Raw genomic sequence first — 15,167 nt, forward strand, 5'->3', positions numbered from 1 at the left:
TCAGCCACACTTTCAGTCAGTGAGCTCAGGACTCCCACCACACTGGGAAAATAGGTTCTCCTCAACTCCCCTCTTAGCTTTCTACCTGTGAACTTCAATCTATGCCCCCTGTGTATTGACATGTCTACGAATGGAAAAAGCAGCTTCCAGTTATCCTTTCTATGCCCTTCAAAATCTTAAACATCTTTACCAGTTCCCCTTGTCTGCTTCAATCTTGGCATCGGTCAGATGGGCAGGTCAGTGGCAGATTGATATAGCCTGAAGAAGGATTAAGATAAGAGAGTACTTAATGTGGCAAAGCCTGTCGTGCCCGATGGAGGTCAGCAACGGCAGTCAGCAGTGAAGTCCACTGGCAAGGATGGGCGGGCCTTAGCCCAGCGCAGGGGAATACGAACCGTCATGGGGGAAGCCTCGGTCAGAGTGTCTGAAAACTCGTGGCTTAAGAAAGGACTGTAATGTTTGACTTTTTAAACTTTTGTTTTTATTTTTCTACTGTTATACTAAGAAGACTGTAGTGCTGAACTTTTTAACGTATTCAATTATTTTTATAACATAGAGCCTGGAACGGTACAGCTCAGTACAGGCCCTTCGGCCCACGATGTTGTCCCGAACTATTACCCTCATCCTAAGGTCTGTCTCACCTCCACCACTACCTTATACTGTCATCCATGTACTTGTCTAATGGCCGATTAAATGCCCCTAATGAGGCCGACTCCACTACCCTCTCCGGCTTTGCGTTCCACTCCCCTACGACTGAGTAAAGAAGGATGGATAAATTTTCTACATTTGCAACTGAAATTTCGTACCGAGGTACTTTGTACCTGAGATGGCACCGTCTGAGGTGGCATTGCACTCCTGTACCCTGTATTGAATATGTGTGATAATAAAACCTAAGTCTAAATCTAATGCATAGCAGGACACTGGGAACCTTAGAGGAGAAAAGGGATCCGAGGGTGCTAGTTCATAAATTCCTGAAGGGGTCAGGTCAGGCTAGTAAGGGTTGTTACAAAGACATATGGGACATCTCCCTTTATCAGATGGTAAGAGTGGGGAGGTCACTTTGTGCTGTTTAAAAGTTTGGTTAGGCCACAGCTGGAGTTGTGTGTGGCATTTTGGTCACCACCCATCAGGAAGGATGTGATTGCACTGGAGGGAATGAAAAGGATGTTGCATATGTTGGAGCATTTTAGCTGTGAAGAAAGGCTGGAAAAATTCAGATTATTTTCTGTGAAGCAGAGAAGTTTTCGGGGTTGAGTGGAGGTCCTGATAGAGGCATATAAGATTATGAGAGGTAAAGATAGGTTGAGTAGAAAGCATTGTTCCCCTTAGTTAAATCATCAATAACGGTAGGGCATAATGTTAAAGAGAAACACGGGAAATTTAGCGGAGGTTTGAGGAAAATCGTTTTCATCCAGAGTGTGGTAAAGGTCTGGAATGCATTGCCTGGGAGGGAAGTTGAAACAGGAAACCTCACACCCTTTGAAAAGTACTTGGATGAGCACTTGTAATGGCATAATATTTTTGAGAATGGTCTAGTGTGTAAAAATGGGACTAGTATATGCCGCAGTGTGTTTTTAGAGGCACAGCCTTAGTGGGCCGTAGGACCTCTTCTGTACTCTATGATTCCATGAGAACCCCCAGCCCAGGCAGCATCTTGGTTTTTTCAGTAATGTCCAGGATCACACCCTTCATAGTGTGATCCCTTGCCTTGTTAGCCCTCCCGAGTTCGTCAGCTCACACTTTTCCTGGTTGAGTTCCAATTGCTGTGTCCAGCTGACCAGTGTGCTGATCTCCTCCTGAAGTTTATTCTTTCTGTCTGTCAACCAATTTTGGGTCCAGTGTACCACTTTGCCTTTGATCCCATGGCTGTTATTTACATGACCATTCCGTCGATATCCTCCTCACTAAATTAGTCATTCGCTAGCAACACGGTCATACACACTGTGTTTAAGCCAAAATGATGAATCTCGTTGACAAATTTCAAGGGCCCTTGTGGCAAGCCCTGCACAACCCCACTGAAAGCAAACATCCTGTCAAATAGATATCCCTCTACCATCAATCACCCTGTGCTCTCTGCCTCAGCCAGTTTTGGCTCCAGCGTGCCTCTTTGCCTTTGATCCCGTTGACTGTTGCTTTCTTGATCAGTCTGCCAAGGGGGGCTTTACTAAGTCCACATCGAATGCATAAGCTCATCAACACTCCAACATCTCCTCAAAAAAGGATCAAATTTCTGAAACGTGACCTCACCTTAACAAATCCATACTGACTATCCCTGATTAGTTCATGGAAGTACATTCTACCCCGAAGAATGCCTCTTTATAGCTTCTCCAGTGCTGAGATTATTCTGACTGGCCTTTAATTTCCTGGTCTGTTCCTCTCTCCATTTGTTCATCGTAGGACAATGTTCATCGTCCTTCATGACTTCACGTGTGATTGACAAGTGTTTGAAAATTGCTGACAGGGGCCCAAATATCTCCTCCCTCACTTCCCTTGCTCGCTGGTATACATTTCAGTTCGGCCTGTAGATGTATCCACTTTTAAATTTGCTAAACCAGCTGCATCTTCCGATGTCTAAACTTCTGATGTTCCTAGGTCCTCTGCCCTGATATCAATACTTGCAGTGTCCTTTTCCATTGTAAAGATTGACACAAAATATTCATTGAGGACAGTGCCCATGTTTTCCAGGTCCACACAAAGATTATCTCTGTGAAAAGAACGAGGAGATATTAGAGAGGTTTGAGATTTACAATCAAGAAAGAAATGACTTCCTTGGAGAATCATACAACATACATTGTCCATTGGTGCCAAGAAACAGAAGTTTTTGTTTCCACAGTTGTTTGCAAATAGCCAATCAAGATCATAAAATAATGTTTTAAGATAATTTACAAAGCAAGGCAATTGAGGAAGATATATTGGATGTATTGAACTCTTAACTACCTCCCTTAAGTTTAGGAATATCAAGTTTTTTCTTATGGATAACTTTTGCAGACCTCTTCAAACAAGGAGCTGAACCCACAGAATTATGTGACCAACAAAGCCTGAGCCTTTTGCTTCACAATGCAGTCCAGATCCCTCGGCAGCTGGGTGAGGTACCTTCATTTGGAGGCAGCAACATTGAACCAAGTGTCCGCAGTTGCTTCCAACATGTAAGTGTGCTCTGCGCCACTTCAGAAGGTCAAGCGGGTCTACTTGCCAGTATGAATTTTGTGCTCATTTTCGGTTTGAATTAGTTCCAGAGGCCAACATGTACCACCACTAATCCAAGGCTATCATGTTGACAAGTAGTCAATGTTTTTAATCATTAATTTAATAAAAACAATGTCAGAAACCCCAATGATAGTGTATTAGATATGTCTGAGGATAGCGGATGTAAACTTGACATAATTAATCATGCAGCTGATCTTTTATTTTCTTCTAGGGCCAGAACAAACCAGAGATTGATGTTAAACACTTTGTAGAGTGGATGAGATTGGAGCCTCAGTCCATGGTGTGGCTGCCTGTTCGACACCGTGTGGCAGCTGCTGAAACTGCAAAACATCAGGCTAAGTGTAACATCTGCAAAGAGTACCCACTCGTAGGTTTCAGGTGAGATGTGCAAACCAGCAGAAAGTTAGAGGGAGTTAGTTTTTAAAGAAAGCTTTTACTTTAGATGTTCTATTAGAAACTCCATCAGTCAACAACACAACTGAGATCATCACAAAACCCGAACAAATTCATGGACCAGAGAAGTAATTCGGACAAATTAAGTATCAACTTCTTTACCTTAATTTTTTGTGAGAGGTGAGTGCTGCATGCTTTTGGTATTTTGTTCGCAGTTGCATTGATCACAGACACTGTGGCTCAGAACGGATTGTGACTCGACTTCCGGTTGGTTCTGTAATTTGCAATTATTGGGAATTTACAGAAAGGCCTTTTTATTAGTCCTGTAATCAGTGTGTGTGCATCCTATGAAAGTGATTGCTGTGTTGTTGCTAAATGATCGATAAAACTTCTTGTCCACAACTAGTAAATTAAATTGCAGATTTGGACAGGATTTCTAAGGGGTAAATTGAACCTTTTTGGTTAACTATTCTCCTCCATTTCTAAGATTGGCCATCTTGGAGAAGGTGCATGTTACTGCCATTGATCTGATCAAACAACTCTCTGTCTAAGAAGAACTGGAGTGAGAGCCCAACTGTGGATGAAACTATGACTGCCGTAACTAAATCAAGAGCAACAGCGACCCGGAGTCAATTGAATTCCATCTGAAGCTTGAGGAATGGTGGCCTAACTCTGAAGGCCAAGATCTGTTAGCTTTTCATGGACTGTGAGGAACAGGGCAGGATTTCACAGAATCTTTAAGATGCCATATCTTGTACAAAACTGAAGGAGAAATGTCAGATTGCTCAAAGAACCATGAGATCACCAGCCTTTGCATTGCTGGGAAGATTCTGGCAAGGTTACTTCTGAATAGGTTTATACCACCATGGCAAATGAAAACCTTCCGTGCGAAGGGAACTTTGTGAAAATGTTGGAGAGAGACAGAGCAGGACCAATTTACAATAACGATTCCAGGGTTGAGATATCTCATTATGAAAATTGATTAGAGGAATTGGGACAGCTTTCCTCGAAGATGCTGAGACTTAGAAGAGATTATTTTGAATCTTGCAAAATCATTTGAGGTCTGGTCAGAGTAGACGAGGGGAAGACTTTGCTACTTGTGACAGAATTGAGAATAAGATGCAGAGGTTTGAAGTGATTGACTAAAGAAGTAACTGCAGTGTAAGAAATAGCTTTATCACAGTCTATAGAATGCATTTCCTAGAGGAGGCAGTTTCAGTAAAAGATGCAAGAAAGCACTAGTTGATTAATTAAAGAGAAATAATGTGCAGGTTAAGGAAAAGGCGCTAATTTGTGATATGTATTTGGAGATCTAGTTCAAACATGATGGACCAAATGGCTTCCTTTTACTGTGATTTGGACTTAAAATTACTTTAAAGTAAAGTGTAATTGGCTCTGGGACACGGCGGAAAAGGGTGAGGTAAACAGGACGTGAGTGATCGCAGACTTGACAGTTCGAGGGACAGATAGGAGATTTTGTAGCCGCAATCAGGAATCCAAACACAGAACTTGCATGAAAGAACAAAGAAGAGGAATAGATTCAGTTGCCCCGAGCGAAGACTGTGACCACACCTTCACCCGCTGTTGGAGAATCTGCCTGATATGAATGAACCAACCACCAATAGGTCCGCAACCAATCAGCACAACTTTCCTCGCGTGTTCATCCAGTGAGAAGCACCAAGAGGAAGGCAGCCTTTTTCCTACATTTTGTAAGCTTGACCATTTGGGAAGAGAGCCCCCCTTCTCTGACATTCTGTTCTCTAAAGATCAAATGTATTGGTTCCTGATGTTGCGTGAGGCCAGTGAACTTCCATAATTCTACCACACTGTTGCTTCCAAATCTATTTCTTTCCTTACCATCTTCTCATGTTTCATCTTCTCAATCAACCGTCTGTCTGTGTTTCTTCCGAATGTTGTTCAGAAAAGTAATTCCTTTCATCCCTTTAACTTCCAAATTATGTTTGTTCCTCACGGAAACTGGTATTCTGCTTCACTTTATCTATTGCCTTGAAAATTCTGGACTAATCTGTAATTGACAGTGAGTTTCCTGTTAGCAGTGCTATTTACAAGAGGATTAACTGAACTTAACCACTTCAGTGCATAATTTAATATTGCCTTGCATATCTCCAAAAATTTTAAGAGCCTGCTGTTTGTACTTTTATGTTGGTTTTCATGGCTATTTAGTTTCTGCTCACACATTTGAGTGCTTGCTGAGTCTCAGAGTTTGGCTTCATGACAGGAATCCTGAAGGCAATATCCTCTGTTTTGCACCATCTCATCGTATTGATGACCTACATTCTGTATGCAGTTCTATCCATTCATCTGTTGATAATTTCACACTACATTGATCAAGTCCTTCCATTTCAAGAGAACATTTTCCATTCTTGCAAGGGATTTGGCTATCACTGGTGAAGTTATCATTTGTTGTCCTTCACTAATTGCCGTTGAACTGAGTGGATGGCTGGGAGGGTGGTTCAGAGCTACCTACATTGCTGTGGCTCTGCAGCCACATGAAGTGGTGTAAGGATAATCGAATACTCCCCGAAAGGACATGAGTGAATCGGATGGGTTTTTACCAACATTTGTTGATAGTTTCATGATAGTGTTGCTGGAAATAACTTTTAGTTCTGGGTATTTTTTAATGAAATGTAAATTTGACCAGCTACAGTGTTGGAACATGAACCTACATTCTCCAGAGCATTTAGCTCAATGATATTGCCACTATACCACTGTGACTCAGCCATTATTGCAGTTTATTTCTTCGCTATTTCTTCTCTTTCCCTGGAGTACTTCCCTTCTGCTGTCTGAGCTGAAAATGTGTGTCCTCCTCCTTCAGTGTTGCCTTCACAGCTTCACATGTTACAATCGCTGCTCGTCAGATTTACCTTTTCCAGGAAGATTCTGGCAAGGTTACTTCTAAATAGGTTTATGCCACCATGGCAGATGAAAACCTTCCATACTATGGGAACATTGCAGAGCAGAAGCAATTTAAATAATTCCAGGGATGGGATATCCCATTATGAAAATTGACTGGGGGAGTTGGGACAGTTTTCCTCGACTGACCTAGCATTTGCTTCTCCCCACACAATTTTGCCGTTTCTTCAAAATAAAAAAAAATACATAATTTAACTACTTAACTTGCATTCCTTGGATGGTTAAAAATATCCAAACAAAAATGAACATTTCTCTTACTTCTTGTTCTTCCTTAATAGGTGCCGCAGCCTCAAACACTTAAATTATGACATCTGCCGAAGCTGTTTCTTTTCGGGACGCACATCCAAGGGGCACAAGCTACATTACCCAATGGTGGAGTACTGCACTTCAGTGAGTAATACATTGTTCCACTTGATAGAATTGTTCCGATCTGTGGAAACTTAGGGATTTAACCATTTAAATACAATATGCCCTCAAAGTTGAAGTAGTTTGCTAAAATGATAAAAGGCCAACAGCTTAAATCAGGCTTCAATACCAGAAATACAATGTTGTGCAGAAGCTCTTTGAGGTCAAGTTGAGGCTCACGCCCACTCTTTTCTCCAGCTTTGTCACCACCATTCTTAATCTCATCAAGAACAAGCTTCCCAGTGGCCTGAACAGGATGGATGGAAAACCTTTTCACCTCAACCAGTTAAAATCACAGAAGAAAATGACACTGACCTCGCTTCTGGAACTTCAGTATGTGGTTCACAACGTCATTTCCGCTCGCAGAAGTCTTCAAATCTCCCTTAAGGCCTTTGCAGAAGTATACTGAAGAATTAGCCTCAACCTTAAATTTGCCACCCAGGTTGATGGGGTTGTTAGGAAGGCATACCGTGTGTTAGGCTTCATTGGTAGAGGGATTGAGTTTCGGAGCCATGAGGGCATGTTGCAGCTGTACAAAACTCTGGTGCAGCCGCACTCGGAGTATTACGTACAGTTCTGGTCGCCGCATCATAGGAAGGATGTGGAAGCGTTGGAAAGGGTGCAGAGGAGATTTACCAGGATGTTGCCTGGTATGGAGGGAAGGCGTTATGAGGAAAGGCTGAGGGACTTGAGGCTGTTTTCGTTCGAGAGAAGAAGATTAAGAGGCGACTTAATAGAACCATACAAGATGATCAGAGCATGAGATAGGGTGGACGGTGAGAGTCGTTTGGCTCGGATGGCCATGTTTGACACGGTGGGGCATAGCTTTAAATTGAGGGGTGATAGATATAGGACAGAAGCCAGAGGTAGGTTCTTTACTCAGAGAGTAGTAACGGCATGGAATGCCCTGCCTGCAACAGTAGTAGACTTGCCAACTTGAAGGGCATTTAAATGGTCGTTGGATAAACATATGGATGATAATGGAATAGTGTAGGTTTGATGGGCTTCAGGTTGGTTTCACAACATCAAGGCCGAAAGGGCCTGTACTGCGCTGTTATGTTCTGTGTTCGAACCTCAAGATGACTCAAATCCTTTACCAATCTGTCAAGTTGTGGCCCATCTTTTCATCAAAATTAATAGAGAAATCCTCCCAAATGTAGAACATTTCCCTTAGATGGGACGCTCTCTCTCTTTTAAGGCTGACATCGATACAGAGATTCTAACATTACGTCCAATCTGCGAGTGGCACCTTTGGACTCCAGAGGATGAGAATGCACAATTGTGACATCTGTGCTGATCGCAAGATCCTTGAGTTCAAGGCATGCATCGTTCAGCCTCTTCTATATGACTGTGAAACCTGGATAACATAGAGCTGCCACTTCAAGACCCTTTCAGCACAGTTTTGTCATGGATTCTCCACATCAGCTAGGAGGAAAAACCTCCTAGCATCAGCATTGATGCCATGATGATTTGAAACAAACCCCATTGGGCTGGCCATGTACTTTGGATGCCTAAGTTATGACTACCAAAGTAAATTTTTGCCAACTCAAGGAAGGCATCTGATCAAGAAGTAAAAGGAAGCATTTCAAAGACCTTGAAATGTTCCTTCAAGAAATACTACATCGAGGTCAAAGTATGGGATATCCCCATTCAGAAGAAACCAACTTGGTGAATCTCCTGTATGAAGGCACATAATTCTTCAACAGCACCAGACAAGAAGTTGAAGTGTGGGAAAGGAACTGGAGAAAGGAATGCTGGTGTTCTCAAGGCCAAGACCACTTCCATCACACTGAAAGACCTCCTAAACATGTGGTCAGATATGTGGCTCTAGTTGAGGCGAATCAACCCGCACAGAGCTCATGACCTGTGATATGGAATTTCCAAGCTGGGCAATCATACTCATCAGCCAGTGATGGCTCTTAATATTGTGCAGAATGTGATTTGATCACAAATGAGTACTGTGAGTCGCTTTGAGCATTGCCACAGAAAGACCAGGTTTTATAGAATAATCAGAATGGTGCTGCATGAGAAACTGGAATTAGGAGGAGATAGGTGATACTTAATTGTTATTTGTTTCTGGGCCATTGGCATCGCTAACTGGGCCAGCATTTACTTCCCATCCTTTTTTGAGTGCGAGCAGCAGCGGAGGCAAGACGGACCCGGAAGACTGCAGCTAAGGTAAAGCAGTTTATTTTTAAAATTACTTACCGGTAGCGGGCAGCGGTGTTTTTTTTTCCTTCTTTCAGAGAAGGAGCGGGAGCATCAGAGGAAGTGACGAGGACCAGAGGGGCAGCCGGGAAGGAAAGCAGTGACCATATATATCAGCAAGGCGGCTTAACCCGAGACTCTACAACTGTAGTGTCTCCCACCCGCCCTCCTCCTCTAACCTAGTTAATAAGGTAAGGTTCATTCTAAACTTTCTCTATTGAACATAAGTTTGTTATTATTACTTGAAGTGAGCTTTCTGCTTTAGTATTGAGTGGGTGTTCAGATAAGTGGGATATGGATGCTAGGGCAGTTGCTTGCTCCTCCTGCAAAATGTGGCAGTTGGGAGATGTGGCACACGTCTCCGCTGGCTACATCTGCGGGAAGTGCACCCAGCTACAGCTCCTTGAAAACCGTGTTAGGGAAATGGAGCTGGAGCTGGATGAACTACGGATCATTCGGGAGGCAGAGGGGGTAATTGAGAGGAGTTATCAGGAGTTGGTCACTCCTAAGGCTCAGGACGAGGATAGATGGGTTACAGTTAGGGGGAGGAAAGGGGACAGACAGACAGTGCAGAGATCCCCTGTGGGCATTCCCCTCAGCAATAAGTATACCGTTTTGGATACTGCTGGGGGGGTTGACCTACCAGAGGAAAGCCATAGTAGTCAGTTCTCTGGCACTGAGCCTGACACTGTGGCAAAGAAGGGAAGGGGGCAGAATAGAAAAGTACTCGTGGTAGGGGACTCGATAGTTAGGGGAATCGACAGGAGATTTTGTGGGCAAGATCGGGATTCCCGGAAGGTATGTTGCCTCCCTGGTGCCAGGGTCCGGGACGTCTCCGATCGGGTGTATAAAGTTCTGAAAGGGGAGGGTGAACAGCCAGAAATCGTGTTACATATTGGCACAAATGATATAGCCAGAAATAGGTTTGAGGATATAAAAAGTGATTTCAGGGAGTTAGGATGGAAGCTGCAGAGCAGGACGAACAGAGTAGTGTTCTCTGGTTTACTACCGGTGCCACGAGATAGCGAGGTGAGGAACAGGGAGCGGGCGCAGCTGAACACGTGGCTACGCAGCTGGTGTAGGAGGGAGGGTTTCAGATATGTTGATAATTGGGATGCCTTCTGGGGAAGGTGGGACCTGTACAAGAAGGACGGGTTGCATCTGAACTGGAAGGGGACCAATGTCCTGGGTGGAAGGTTTGCTCGAGTAGTTCGAGAGGGTTTAAACTAGTATGGCAGGGGGGTGGGAACCTGAGCTGTATACCAGAGGTGAGCGTTGATGCAGGTGAGGCAGTAGCAAGAGGTAGACCAGCTAGTGGGAAGGATTTTCCTGGGAAGGAACCAAGGGATCGGTTAAAGTGTGTTTGCTTTAATGCAAGGAGTATCAGGAATAAAAGTGATGAACTTAGAGCATGGATCAGTACCTGGTGCTATGATGTTGTGGCCATAACAGAGACATGGGTTTCTCATGGGCTGGAATGGTTGCTGGATATTCCAGGGTTTAGAACATTTAAAAAGAATAGGGAGGGGGGAAAAAGAGGAGGGGGTGTAGCACTACTAATCAGAGAGGGTATCACAGCTACAGAAGCTTCCATTGTCGAGGAAGATCTGCCTACTGAGTCAGTATGGGTGGAAATTAGGAGCAGCAAGGGAGTAGTCACCTCGTTAGGGGTTTACTACAGGCCCCCCAATAGCAGCAGGGAGATTGTAGAAAGCATAGGTCGACAGATTTTGGAAAAGTGTGGACGCAGTAGGGTTGTTGTAATGGGTGACTTTAACTTTCCTAATATTGATTGGAACCTCCTTCGAGCAGAAGATTTGAATGGAGCTGTTTTTGTAAGGTGTGTTCAGGAGGGTTTCCTAACGCAGTACGTTGACAGGCCGACGAGGGGAGAGGCCATTCTAGACTTGGTGCTCGGAAACGAGCCGGGGCAGGTATCAGATCTTGTGGTGGGAGAGCATTTTGGTGATAGTGACCATAACACTCTCTCATTCTACATAGCTATGGAGAAGGAGAGGATTAGGCAGAATGGGAGGATATTTAATTGGGGAAGAGGAAACTATGATGCGATTAGACACGAGTTAGGAAGCATGGACTGGGAGCAGTTGTTCCATGGTAAGGGAAGTATAGACATGTGGAGATTGTTTAAGGAACAGTTGTTGGGAGTGATGAGTAAATATGTCCCTCTGAGACAGGCAAGACGGGGTAAGATAAAGGAACCTTGGATGACGAGAGCGGTGGAGCTTCTAGTGAAAAGGAAGAAGGTAGCTTACATAAGGTGGAGGAAGCTAGGGTCAAGTTCAGCTAGAGAGGATTACATGCAGGCAAGGAAGGAGCTCAAAAATGGTCTGAGGAGAGCCAGGAGGGGGCACGAGAAAGGCTTGGCAGAAGGAATCCGGGAAAACACAAAGGCATTTTACACTTACGTGAGGAATAAGAGAATGGTCAAAGAAAGAGTAGGGCCGATCAGGGATAGCATAGGGAACTTGTGTGTGGAGCCTGAGGAGGTAGGGGAAGCCCTAAATGAGTTTTTTGCTTCTGTCTTTACGAAAGAAACGACCTGTGTAGTGAATGAAACCTTTGAAGAGCAGGTGTGCATGCTGGAATGGATAGAGATAGAGGAAGCTGATGTACTGAAAATTTTGTCAAACATTAAGATTGACAAGTCGCCAGGCCCGGATCAGATTTGTCCTCGGCTGCTTTGGGAAGCGAGAAATGCAATTGCTTCGCCACTTGCGAAGATCTTTGCATCCTCGCTCTCCACTGGAGTCGTACCTGAGGACTGGAGAGAGGCAAATGTAATTCCTCTCTTCAAGAAAGGAAATAGGGAAATCCCCGGCAATTATAGACCGGTAAGTCTCACGTCTGTCGTCTGCAAGGTGTTAGAAAGGATTCTGAGGGATAAGATTTATGACCATCTGGAAGAGCATGGCTTGATCAAATACAGTCAACACGGCTTTGTGAGGGGTAGGTCATGCCTTACAAACCTTATCGAGTTTTTTGAGGATGTGACTAGTAAGGTTGATGAGGGTCAAGCTGTGGATGTGGTGTATATGGACTTCAGTAAGGCATTTGATAAGGTTCCCCATGGAAGGCTCATTCAGAAGGTCAGGAGGAATGGGATACAGGGGAACTTAGCTGCTTGGATACAGAATTGGCTGGCCAACAGAAGACAGCGAGTGGTAGTAGAAGGAAAATATTCTGCCTGGAAGTCAGTGGTGAGTGGGGTTCCACAGGGCTCTGTCCTTGGGCCTCTACTGTTTGTAATTTTTATTAATGACTTGGACGAGGGAATTGAAGGATGGGTCAGCAAGTTTGCAGACGACACAAAGGTCGGAGGTGTCGTTGACAGTGTAGAGGGCTGTTGTAGGCTGCAGCGGGACATTGACAGGATGCAGAGATGGGCTGAGAGGTGGCAGATGGAGTTCAACCTGGATAAATGCGAGGTGATGCATTTTGGAAGGTCGAATTTGAAAGCTGAGTACAGGATTAAGGATAGGATTCTTGGCAGCGTGGAGGAACAGAGGGATCTTGGTGTGCAGATACATAGATCCCTTAAAATGGCCACCCAAGTGGACAGGGTTGTTAAGAAAGCATATGGTGTTTTGGCTTTCATTAACAGGGGGATTGAGTTTAAGAGTCGTGAGATCTTGTTGCAGCTCTATAAAACTTTGGTTAGACCGCACTTGGAATACTGCGTCCAGTTCTGGGCGCCCTATTATAGGAAAGATGTGGATGCTTTGGAGAGGGTTCAGAGGAGGTTTACCAGGATGCTGCCTGGACTGGAGGGCTTATCTTATGAAGAGAGGTTGACTGAGCTCGGTCTCTTTTCATTGGAGAAAAGGAGGAGGAGAGGGGACCTAATTGAGGTATACAAGATAATGAGAGGCATAGATAGAGTCGATAGCCAGAGACTATTTCCCAGGGCAGAAATGGCTAGCACGAGGGGTCATAGTTTTAAGCTGGTTGGTGGAAAGTATAGAGGGGATGTCAGAGGCAGGTTCTTTACGCAGAGAGTTGTGAGAGCATGGAATGCGTTGCCAGCAGCAGTTGTGGAAGCAAGGTCATTGGGGTCATTTAAGAGACTGCTGGACATGCATATGGTCACAGAAATTTGAGGGTGCATCCATGAGGATCAATGGTCGGCACAACATTGTGGGCTGAAGGGCCTGTTCTGTGCTGTACTGTTCTATGTTCTATGTTCTATGTTCTTAGTTACCCTTGTAATTGGTGAATCAATGTAGCCCATGTGCTGTAGGTAGACTCAGTCAGTCAGGGGAGAATTTCCAGGACTTTGACCCAGTGGTAGTGAAAGAACAGCAATATATTTCCAAGTTGAGATGGTGAGTGGCTTAGACAGGGTGTTGTAGGTGGTGCTGTTCCCATATATCTGTTACGCTTGCCCTTGTAGATGAAATTTGTCATAGGTTTGGAAAGTCCTGTCTCAGGATCTTTTGCAGATTTCTCAGTGCATCTCATAGATGGTGCACGCTGCTGCTATTGAGCACTGCAGGGAGGAGGCTGCTTTTTCCTGGATGGTGTCGAACTTCTTGAGTGCTTTCGCAGCTGCACCCATCTAGGCAAGTGGGGATTATTCCACCATTCTTCTGACTTGTTCCATGTAGCTGGTGGACAGGCTTGGGGAATCAGGAGGTGAGTCACTTGATGCAGTAATCGGAGCTTTGGGCCTGCTCTAGTAGCCACTGCATTTAAATAGGAAGCCCAGTTGAATTTCTGTTCAGTGGTAAAACCCGGGATTTTGATAGCGGACAATTCAGTGATGGTGACACCTTTGAATGTCAAGGGACAATTTATGGATTTTCTCTTCCTGGAGATGGTCATTACCTGGTATTTGTGCAGTATAAATGCGACTTGCCAATTACCAGCCCAAGCCGAGACATCGTTCTGGCCTTGTTGCATTTGGACATGGACAGATTCAGTATCTGAGGAGTGGTGAATGATGCTGAATATTCTGCTATCCCTGGTGAACATCCCCACTTCTGAGCTTATGATGGAGAGATGATGGGATAAATCAGCTGAAGATGGTTAGGCTTCGGACTGTACCCTCAGGACCTCCTGCAGGTGACCTCTAACAACCAAAATGCCAATCATGAGAGGCGATGACCTAATGGTATTATGACTAGACTATTAATCCAAACACTCAGGTAATGTTCTGAGGACCTGGTTCAAATTCCACCATGACACATAATGGAATTTAAATTCAATGAAAATCTGGAATTAAGCGTCTAATGATGATCGTAAATCCATTGCCAATTGTCGGAAAACCCCATCTGATTCACTTATGTTCTTTAGGGAAGGAAACTGCGTGGCCTGCTGTGGCCTACATGGAACTCCAGATATCAGTTGGGCAATTTGGGATGGGCAATAAAAGCTGGTCTAACCAGCAATTACCTCTTTCCGATTCAAGAATGAAAAAATATCGTCCTCTGTACAGATATTATTCCAACCAGTGGTGAGTTTCTGCTGGATTCCCACCAGCTCCAGTTATGCGAGCGCTCTTTGATGCCACACTCGGTCAAATGTAGCCATCCTTAGCTCACCTCGGGAATTCAACTCTTTTGACCATGTTTGAACAAAAGCTGTAATGAAGTCAGGAGCTGATGAGGTGGCAGAATTGAGGATCTTGTGCAGGGATCCGAGGGATGTGGCATATCGAGATTTCCAGAAAGAATTTGACCAGTTGCTGCATAAAAAAGTGAACCAGAAGGTTAGATCCAAGGGGATTAAGGGTAGAATATTGGTTTGAATAAAGGGCTGGCTAACTGACAGAAAGCTGAGTGTCAGGATAAATGAGTCTTTGCCTGGATGGTGAATTGTTACTGGTGGGTTGCTGCGGGGTTCAGGTCTCTGACCTGAACTATTTGTAACGTATACAAATGATATGTAAGCAGAGACAAAATGTAACATAACAGAATGCGTGGATGATTCTGAAAGAGATGGGAAAACAGCCTGTGATGTGAAATAAAACAGAGACAGCTGAATATTGACAGGCGAGGAGA

At 44.3% G+C, this 15,167-nt stretch overlaps 1 protein-coding gene and 1 long non-coding RNA gene across 2 annotated transcripts in view; one reads left to right on the forward strand and one right to left on the reverse strand.

Annotated features, from left to right (window-relative positions):
• Positions 1-15,167, forward strand: part of LOC132210577 (utrophin-like) — a 100,656-nt gene that overhangs the window by 61,308 nt on the left and 24,181 nt on the right. Inside the window, exons 2-4 of the mRNA XM_059651522.1 lie at positions 2,989-3,146; positions 3,419-3,585; positions 6,813-6,924. Of these exons, the coding sequence (XP_059507505.1) occupies positions 2,989-3,146; positions 3,419-3,585; positions 6,813-6,924 (437 nt within the window). The remainder of the gene's footprint in view (positions 1-2,988; positions 3,147-3,418; positions 3,586-6,812; positions 6,925-15,167) is intronic.
• LOC132210579 (uncharacterized) overlaps positions 1-15,167 on the reverse strand; it is a 28,953-nt gene that overhangs the window by 1,841 nt on the left and 11,945 nt on the right. The window lies entirely within an intron of this gene.

This window comes from Stegostoma tigrinum, chromosome 15, assembly GCF_030684315.1.
Source record: "Stegostoma tigrinum isolate sSteTig4 chromosome 15, sSteTig4.hap1, whole genome shotgun sequence".
Lineage (NCBI taxonomy): Eukaryota > Metazoa > Chordata > Chondrichthyes > Orectolobiformes > Stegostomatidae > Stegostoma > Stegostoma tigrinum.